Below are 10,541 nucleotides of genomic sequence, written 5' to 3' on the forward strand. Positions count from 1 at the left end.
CTCCGAACCCCTAACCCCCTAAACCCCTAAAACCCTAAACCCTAACTCTAAAACCCCGAAACCTGAACCCCTATGCCCCAAAGCCCTTAAGCCTCAAAACGGTGAACCCTAAACTTAAACCCTAAAAAATCCTAAAACTAAAAACCCAAAACCCTAAAACCCTAGAACCCTAAAACCCTAAAACCATAAAATCCTAAACTGTAAACCCCAAACCCTAAACCATAAACACTAAACCCTAAAACCATAAACCCTAAACCCTAAAACTTAAACCCTAAAAACCCCCAAAATCAAAACCCAAAACCTTAAACCCTAAACCCCAAATCCTAAAACCCTAAAGCCATAAAACCCTAAAACCCTAAACCTAAACCCTAAAACCCTAAACCCTAAATCCTAAACCCTAAAATCCTAAAACCCTAAAACCCTAAACACTAAACCCGAACTCGTAACCCATAACCCCTTAAACCCCTAAACCCAAAACCCTAAAACCCTAACACCCGAAAACCCCAAACCCTAAATGCTACACCCTAAACCCCTAAACCCTAAACCCTAAATTCTAAAACCCTAAAACCTTAAACCCTAAACCCTAAAACCCTAAAACCGCAAACCCTAAAGCCCTAAGCCCTAAAGCTCGTAAGCCCGAAAACGCTGAACCCCAAACTTAAACCCTAAAAAACCCTAAAATCAAAAACCCTAAACACTAAACCCTAAAACCCTAAAACACTAAACCCTAAGGGGGCGTTTGGTATGTAGGAATCAGTAAGAATCATATTCCTGGAAAAGTGATGGAGGGTAATATGATTCCTAGGAATAATACATTATTGTGTTTGGTTCTATATAGGAATCTTTCTCAAATTCCTAGAAATATTACATTACTGTGTTTGGTTGTGCATGAGAATGTTGTGAATTAAAAAAAAATATTTTTTTAAATGAATAATAATAATAATAATTATTATTATTACTATTATTATTATTATTATTATTATTATTATTATTATTACTATTATGAGATTCCTATGATTTTGAGATTCCTGAAAATTTGAATAACACCATATTGGGTGGGATTAGGATTACCCTAAAATGGGGTAATGTGAAACCCATGGGCTTCACTTTCTTGGGTTTTAAAAAAGTCTAATAATTGTACCAAACATGAGAATCTTTTAGTTACTATTACTATTACTATTACTATTATTACTATTACTATTACTATTACTATTATTATTATTATTAGGAGATTCCCATGATTTTGAGATTTCTGGGAATTTGAATAACACCTTATTGGGTGGGTTTAGGATTACCCCAAAATGTGGTAATGTGAAACCCATGGCCTTCACTTTCTTGAGTTTTAAAAAAGTCTAATAATTGTACCAAACATGGGAATATGAAAGATTCTCATTCCCACCCTTATGATTACCCCATACCAAACGCCCCCTAAACCCTAAACCCTAAACCCAAAACCCTAAACTTAAACCCTAAAAACACAAAAATCAAAACCCAAAACCCAAAACCCGAAACCCTAAATCCTAAAACCCTAAAACCCTAAAACCCTAAACCCTAAACCCTAAACCCTGAAACCTTAAAACCTTAAAACCCTAAAACACTAAACCCTAAACGCTAAACAATAAACCCTAAACCCTAAACCCTAAACCTTAAAACCTAAAGCCTAAACTTAAACCCTAAAAAACCCCAAAATCAAACCCAAAACCCAAAACCGTAAACCCTAAATCCTAAAACCCTAAAACCCTAAAACCCTAAAACCCTAAAACAATAAACACTAAACCCTAAACTCTAAACCCCTAAACCATTACACCCTAAACGTTAACCCTAAGCCCTAAACCCTAAACCCTAAATCAAATTCCTTAAACCCTAAACACTAAACCCCTAAACCATAAACCCTAATCCCCAAAACCCTAAACCCTAATCCCCTAAACTTAAACCCAAAACCCAAAACCTTAAACCCTAAAGCCTAAACTGTAAACCCTAAAACCCTAAACCCTAAGCCTTAAAACCCTAAAACCCTAAACTCTAAGCCCCAAAGCCCCTAAACCCTAAAGCCTAATCCCTGAAATTAAGAACCCAAAACCCAAAACCCTAATCCCTAAAACCCTAAAACCCTAAAACCTAAAACACTAAAACCCTAAAACCCTAAAGCCTAAAGCCTAAAGCCTAAAGCCTAAATCCTAAACCCTAAACCCTAAACGCTAAACCCTAAGCCCTAAAACCCTAAACCCTAAAAACCTAAATCCTAAACCTTAAACCTTGAACTTAAACCTTAAAAAACCACAAAATCAAAAGCCAAAAGCCAAAACCCTAAAACCTTAAACCCTAAAACCCTAAACCCTAAAACCCTAAAACACTAAAACCTTAAACCTTAAACCCTAAACCCTAAAACCCAAAACCCTAAACCCCAAAACCCTAAAGCCTAAAGCCTAAACTCTAAACCCTAAAACCCTAAACACTAAATCCTAAGCCCTAAACACTAAACCCTAAACCCCTACACCCTAAACATTAAACCCTAAACCCTAAACCCTAAACCCCTAAATCCAAAACTTTAAACCCCAAACCCTAAACCCCAAACCCTAAAACCCTAAACCCTAAAACCCTAAACCTTAAACACTAAATCCTAAACCCTACACCCTAAACCCTGAACTTAAACCCTAAAAACCCATAAAATCAAAAGCCAAAAGCCTAAACAATAAACCCTAAACCCTAAAATCATAAACCATAAACCCTAAAACACTAAACCCTAAATCCTAAACCCTAAACCCTAAAACCCAAAACCCAAAACCCAAAACCCTAAAAGAAACCACTAAGCTCCAAATCCCTAAGCCCCAAAATGCTGAACCCTAAAAAAAATCCTAAAATCAAAGACCAAAAACCCTAAACCCTAAAACCCTAAAACTCTAAAACATTAAAACCCTAAAACCCTAAACCCTAAAACCCTAAAATAGTAAACCGTAAACCGTAAACCCTAGACCCTAAACACAACACCCTAACTTATAACCCCTAACCCCCTAAACCCCTAAACCCCTAAACCCCTAAATCCCTAAATCCTAAACCCCTAAACCCCTAAACCCCTAAACCCCTAAACCCTAAACCCTAAAACTCTAAAACCCTAAAACCCTGAGCATAAAAACCCTAGGCCCCAAAGCCTCTAAGCCCCAAAACAGTGAACCCTAAACTTAAACCTGAAAAAACCCTAAAATCAAAAACCCAAAACCCTATACCCTAAACCCTAAAACCCTAAAACCCTAAAACCATAAACCCTGAACCCTAAGCCCTAAACCCTAAAGACTAAACCCTAAAACCCTAAACCATAAACCAGAAACCCCCTAAAACCCTAAACCATAAACCAGAAACCCTGAACCCTAAAAAACCCCAAAATCAAAACCCAAAACCCTAAATCCTAAATCCTAAAACCCTAAAACCTTAAAACCCTAAACCCTAAACCCTAAACCCCTAGAGAGAAGAAACGTTGCTCTGCCTTGGACACGTGGCGTACTGTGGGAGGAAAATGCTGCACGCGGAAGAAGAGAGACGCTCACGTGGAAGGAACTCACTCAGGGGGAAGGGCTGTGCGTGCCACACGCGCGTGCATGAGGGAGCATCTGGGTCCCATGCGACACCTGGCGGAACTCGGTTGGAGAGCTGCTGAACGGTGGGACCCACGCGGAGAAGAAAGGAAACGTGCCAGACGTGCGCATGAGAAGAACTCGCCCGAGGAGGAAGGCTGTGCGCGCCAAGCGCGCGTGCGAGCGGGTGCAGCTGGGGCCCATTGATCTGCGACGCGGCAAAGACCGACACGTGGTGGCTTGGTGAGGCTCGCGCGACGCGGCTCGGTTGGCGGACGGCTGCTGATGGGCTTCATTTTCTTTTTCTTTTGTTTTTGGCCCAAATGTCTTATTTCCCTTTCTCTACAAAAAAAATTAAATTAAATTAAAATCAAATACTTCCACAAAATATTAATTCCACAAAAATATTTAATTAAAACTTAATTTATTTAGCAATTATGAACAGTTAAAACGCATTTTCATGCACTTATCAACCCGCGTACTGGGCGCTAGCTCAGGGGCCGGGATGGGTAAAAAATTTCCATTTTTATTTATGTTTTGCATTCTAAAATTAACTTATGATTTTTTTGGATTAATGCAACAAGCGGCACAATTTTTTGATGCATATTCTATTTTTTATTGTTTTCTTTATTTTTCGTCTTTCAAAAATATAATAAAATAAAAACAACGTAAAAAATATAATGAAATTTTGCAGACACAATCGTTACATTTTTCTAGGCATGCCAAAAAAAGATGGCCTCAAAAAATGACAAAAAAGTAAAATGCTGTCAAAAAGCCCTTGAGCCGCGTAGTGGGGCGGCCAGGAGCCAGGTCAGAGGCCGGGATGAGTCAAAAATATATATTTTTATTTATCTTTCACATTCTAAAATTAATATGACTTTTAGGAATTAATGCAACAAGTGGCATAATTTTTTGATGAATATTCTATTTTTTATGATTTTCTTTATTTTTTGTATTTAAAAAATATAATAAAATAAAAATGACATAAAAAAATAATGAAATTTTGTGTACATGATTCTTACATTTTTCTAGGCATGCCAAAAAAATGGCCTCAAAAAATGACAAAAAAAATAAAACGCTGTCAAAAAGCCCCCGGCCTGCGTAGTAGGGCGCCTAGGGGCCAGCTCAGAGGCCGCGATGGGTAAAAAATTTAACATTTTATTTATATTTTGCATTCTAAAATTAATCCATGATTTTTAGGAATTAATGCAACAAGCGGCACCATTGTTTGATGAATATTCTATTTTTTTATGATTTTTTTTATTTTTCGTCTTAAAAAAATATTATAAAATAAAAACGACGTCAAAAAATAATAAAATTTTGTACACACGATCCTTACATTTTTCTTGGCGGGCCAGAAAAAAATAGCCTCAAAAAATGAGAAAAAAGGTAAAACACTGTCAAGAAGCCCCCGACCCGCGTAGTGGGGCGCCTAAGGGCCAGCTCAGGGGCCGTGATGGGTCAAAAATTTACAATTTTATTTATATTTTGCATTTAAAAATTAATTTATGATTTTTAGGAATTAATTTAACAAGCGGCACTATTTTTTGATGAATATTCTATTTTTTTTATCATTTTCTTTATTTTTTGTCTTTAAAAAATATAATAAAATAAAAACGACGTGAAAAAATAATAAAATTTTACCGACACGATCCTAATATTTTTCTAGGCATGTCAAAAAAATGGCCTAAAAAAAGTAAAACACGATCAAAGAGCCCCCGACCCGCATAGTAGGGCGCCCAAGGGCCCGCTCAGGGGCCGGGATTGGTAAAAAATTTACATTTTTATTTATGTTTCGCATTCTAAAATTAATATATGATTTTTAGGAATTAATGCAACAAGTGACACATTTTTTGATGAATATTCTATTTTTTGATGATTTTCTTTATTTTTCGTATTTAAAAAATATAATAAAATAAAAATGCTGTTAAAAAATAATGAAATTTTGTAGATACGATCGTTACATTTTTCTAGGGATGCGAGAAAAAAATGGCCTAAAAAAATGACAAAAAGTAAAACACTGTCAAAAAGCCCCCGGCCCGTGTAGTGGGGCGCCCAGGGTCCAGCGCCGAAGCTGGGATGGGTCAAAAATTTACTTTTTTTATGTTTTACATTTTAAAATTAACATATGATTTTTAGGAATTAATGCAATAAGCGGCACTATTTTTTTGATGAATATTCTATTTTTTATGATTTTCTTTATTTTTCGTCTTTAAAAAATCTAATAAAATGAAAACGACGTCAAAAAATAATGAAATTTTACAAACACAATCCTTACATTTTTCTAAGCATGCCAGAATAAAATGGCCTAAAAAAATGACAAAAAATGTTAAATGATGTTAAAAAGCCCCCGGCCCGCGTAGTGGGGTGCCCAGAGGCCAGCTTAGGGGCCGGGATGAATAAAAAATTTACATTTTTATTTATATTTTACATTCTAAAATTAATGTATGATTTTTAGGAATTAATACAACAAATAGCCTCATTTTTTGATGAATATTCTACTTTTATGATTTTCTTTATTTTTCATCTTTGAAAAATATAATAAGACAAAAATGACGTAAAAAAATTATAAATTTTGTAGACATGATCCTTATATTTTTCTTGGCATGCCAGAAAAAAGCAGCCTCAAAAAATGAAGAAAACACAAGTAAAACACTATCAAAAAGCCCCCGGCCAGCGTAGTGGGGCGCCCAGGGGCTAGCTCAGGGGCCGGGATGGGTCAAAAATTTATATTTTTATTTATGTTTTGCATTCTAAAATTAATATATCATTTTTAGGAATTAATGCAACAAGCGGCACCATTTTTCATGAATATTCTATTTTTTTTATGATTTTCTTCATTTTTCATCTTTAAAAAATATAAAAAAATAAAAACGACGCCAAAAAAAAATAAAATTTCGCACACACGATCCTTACATTTTTCTAGGCACGCCAAAAAAAATGGCCTCAAAAAATGACAAAAAAATGTGAAATGCTGTCAAAAAGCCCCCGGCCCGCGTTGTGGGCCACCCAGGGGCCGGGATGGGTCAAAAATTTATATTTTTATGTATGTTTTTCATCTATTTTTTTATGGTTTTCTATTTTTCATCTTTAAAAAATATAAAAAAATAAAAATGACGCCAAAAAAGAATAAAATTTTGCACACACGATCCTTACATTTTTCTAGGCACGCCAAAAAAAATGGCCTAAAAAAATGACAAAAAAATGTGAAATGCTGTCAAAAAGCCCCCGGACTGCGTTGTGGGCCACCTAGGGGCCGGGATAGGTCAAAAATTTATATTTTTATGTATGTTTTTCATCTAAAATTAATATATGATTTTTAGGAATTAATATAATAAGCGGCACCATTTTTTGATGAATATTCTATTTTTTGATTTTCTTCATTTTTCATCTTTGAAAAATAAAATAAAATAAAAACGACGTCAAAAAATTATGAAATTTAGCAGACACAATTCTTACATTTTTTTGGACATGCCTACAAAAAAGAGCCTAAAAAAAAGAAAAAAAATAAAATGCTGTCAAAAAGCCCCCGGCCCGATTAGTGGCGCGCACAGGGGTCAAGATGGGTCAAAAATTTACATTTCTATTTATGTTTTGATTCTAAAATTAATATACAATTTTTAGAAATTAATGCAACAAGCGGCACCATTTTTTTGATGAATATTCTATTTTTTATGATTTTGTTTTTGTATTTGAAAAATAAAATAAAATAAAAATGACGTCAAAAATTTTTGAAATTTTGCAGACACTATTTGTACATTTTTCTGGGCATGCCTGCAAAAATAACATCAAAAAATGACAAAAAAAGTAGAACGCTGTCAAAAAGCTCCCGGCCCGCGTAGTGGGGCGTCCAAGGGTCGTGATGGGCCAAAAATTTACATTTTTATTTATGTTTTGTATTCTAAAATTAATATACGATTTTTAGGAATTAATGCAACGTGCGGCACTATTTTTTGATGAATATTCTATTTTTTTATGATTTTCTTTAGTTTTCATATTTAAAAAATAAAATAAAATAAAAATGACGTCAAAAAATTATAAAATTTTACAGACACGATCCGTACATTTTTCTAGGCATGCCTGCAAAAAATGGTATAAAAAAATGACTAAAAATTAAATCATGTTCGCCTAATTAAACGTTTCGTAGGGGAGTTTTATTTTTAATTTTCATTCCTTTTTCCCTCCATGTTTTTTTTTTTCATTTTTATTCTTTTTGTCTTATTATATATCGCTAAGGTTACGGTTTTAATGATTACTTTAATATTTACTCATTAATATGTATCGTTATTTTAACCGTAAGATATTAATCTTACGATTATAATAAATTATATAATTGACTAAAAGAATTTATAACAATTAATAAAATTAAACTCTTATCACGTAATATTATCAAATTTTTATATTTGATAATATCTATGGATAAAAATTTAATTATTAAAAACTCATCTATTTCTCTAAATCAGACTTCAATAAATATATTTTTTATTCTTATATGCGAAATCTCTTACTGATAAGTGCGTTTTCAACTAGTAACAAATGAAACAAAGAGAAAAAAAAAAAAAAAAAAAGAAGCAAAAAACGGGGCTTACAAGATTTTAAGCAAGGAGATTTGCAGACTCGGTAATAACGAAAGTTTGACTTGATTTGAAATTTACGCTGTCTCATGTTATCAGTTATTAGCGATTATCGATCCAAATTGCATTAAACCCAAATTGTCCATCATAAGTAAAAAATTATTAAGAAAAAAAAACATATGAGAAAAATAGGAGTTTTATATAATATGACATAAAAATAAAAAATTACCTAGATTAATAATTAAAAAAACTTAACGATACAGTATTAGAAAATCTTCCCATTTATAATCCTGCCCAAACAGGCCCACTTCCTCGTCCCTACTGAACTCTCCTCACTCGCTTCAGTTAGCTTCACTACTTTTAACTATGGCGTCTCTCCTCTCTCTACCGCCATCTACTTCGTATTTTCTCAATCACGATTCCTTGCTTTCCTCCGTCATCTTCCCCAAAAGGTACGTGTTTCTTTGGTTGTCGAGAAAACTCTGAATTCTCTCTCAGGTTGTTTTGCTTTTATCTCTTTATTCAATCAATTTGCCGAATTCCATGAGACTGTTAAGTATTTTCCTTTTATCCTTTTCCTTTTTCCTCTGAACTTTAAAGGAAGGCCTTCTTGGATTTCATTAGGGTTCTTCCGCGCTTGTTTCTTTTTAAGTTTGTAATCTTACACAAATTGTTTTATCGAGTTTATGGCATTCGCTATAAATTGCAAATTTTAGCGGAATGAAATGAACCCGCTTGCACTTAAAAAAAGAATAATAAGGAAAGGCCTTTAATTTCTTGGATTCTATGTAATTACAGGAAGTTCAGTTTCTAAATTCCACATGTATTCTTGTTATCTATAGGCAAAATAATCAACGCTCGTGGAATTACAAAGATATTAGATACTGCACAATCAAGTGCCGAATTGCCAAGACCAAAGAATCTCCTTCCACAAAACCAGCAACGCTTGTAAAGGAACCTCACAAGTACTTTGATCAGGTCATCATTACAGTTCGTTCAGGAGGCGGAGGCCACGGTGCTGTCCTAAATATGCCGAACCAGAGAGCTCCTGGGGACAAGTCGCAAGGAAAACGCGATCATAAGGAGAAAACCAGGAAGAAAAGTCCTTACAAAAGGGACTTTGATGGGTCACTTATATTGCCCACTGGTGGGCATGGAGGAGATGTGGTGATTTATGCCGACGAAGGAAAGGATTCATTGTTGGAATTTCACACGAAAAGCCGGTATAATGCAAAACGCGGCGGGAATGTTGATGCCATGGGTGTTTTGACTTCTCAATTACAAAATGGCCTTTCTGCACCAACTTTGCGTATTCCTGTGCCTGTAGGTTTGTATGTTAACTAGGAAATTTTTTGGAGAAACTAGAATAGTGTCGGTTTTTATTTCCTCATTTTCCTCCTTATTCCGGTATTTTTTCCCCTAATAAATGTGACAGGTACAGTAGTGAAACATAAGCGGGGAAAGTTGTTTGCGGATCTAGCACGTCCAGGTGATGAAGTCATCGTGGCAAGGGGTGGACAAGGAGGGGTGAGACACAATGAATTTTAAATGTAGGGCAAATTTTGATATAAAGACGATATTTTTGTATAATTTCTCCTTCTGATACCTGTGGTAGTTTTGGAGCTTCTTTGTTTATCTCTTTCTTCGTGCTTTATATATTCTTCTTTTACCTTAGAATTATTATTATTATTTATTTTTATTTTTTTTGCCTTTTGCCTTTTAAACTTTTTGTTTTAATCTTCGGCTAAAGGAAGACTTGTGGTTTAGAGTAGTATTTTCACTTGTTTTGGTATCATCACGGATTCAATAGGTTCTGTTGGGTTGTGGCAGATTTGCTTGATAGACGTTCCTCCACAGAGAAAGAAAAGGATGATGGCTATGACCACAAATGTGATGAGAGATGATAGTGATAAGGTAAAAACTGTGTCTTGTATTCAGTGTTTAGTTTTCAACAGGTATTCCATGGTGAAATCTCCATGGAAATAAAGTGCAAGCACCAAGTGTTTGGATGTTTGAAACTCGAAATGGTAGTATTTGCTAGTAGTCTTCTTTATTGCAGTTATTGTGATGCATACATTTGGTTGGCAGGCCTCATTACTTTTTTCTCCATTAGTTATTTGGGTAATATTGACAAATACCCCTGAAAGTGCACGGGTCAGGATTTTTACCCTTTACTCTTGATTCATAACCTTTTTAGTCAAATAATTACACTAACAAAAGAGTATTTATTAAGAGTAAGGGATAAAGGTCCAGACTCATGCACTCTCAAGGGTAAATTCTCCATTTTTTCTAGTCATATTTATATTTTGCATTTGAATATCAATGGACCATACTAATAGATTTTGCCTATTTCAATTTTTTTTTTTTTTTTTTTTTTTTTTTTTTTTTTTTTTTTTTT

General features: G+C 34.4%; 1 protein-coding gene across 1 annotated transcript in view; it reads left to right on the plus strand.

Moving 5' to 3' along the window:
- The first annotated feature begins 8,471 nt into the window (after positions 1 to 8,471).
- The window catches only part of LOC21402345 (probable GTP-binding protein OBGC2), a 6,212-nt gene continuing 4,142 nt past the window's right edge, over positions 8,472 to 10,541 (plus strand). The window contains exons 1-4 of the mRNA XM_010106960.2: positions 8,472 to 8,595; positions 8,986 to 9,470; positions 9,579 to 9,670; positions 9,974 to 10,057. Coding sequence (XP_010105262.1) covers positions 8,510 to 8,595; positions 8,986 to 9,470; positions 9,579 to 9,670; positions 9,974 to 10,057 — 747 coding nt within the window. The 5' untranslated portion in view covers positions 8,472 to 8,509. The remainder of the gene's footprint in view (positions 8,596 to 8,985; positions 9,471 to 9,578; positions 9,671 to 9,973; positions 10,058 to 10,541) is intronic.

Source organism: Morus notabilis, unplaced genomic scaffold (genome assembly GCF_000414095.1).
Source record: "Morus notabilis unplaced genomic scaffold, ASM41409v2 Scaffold262, whole genome shotgun sequence".
Classification (NCBI taxonomy): Eukaryota; Viridiplantae; Streptophyta; class Magnoliopsida; order Rosales; family Moraceae; genus Morus; species Morus notabilis.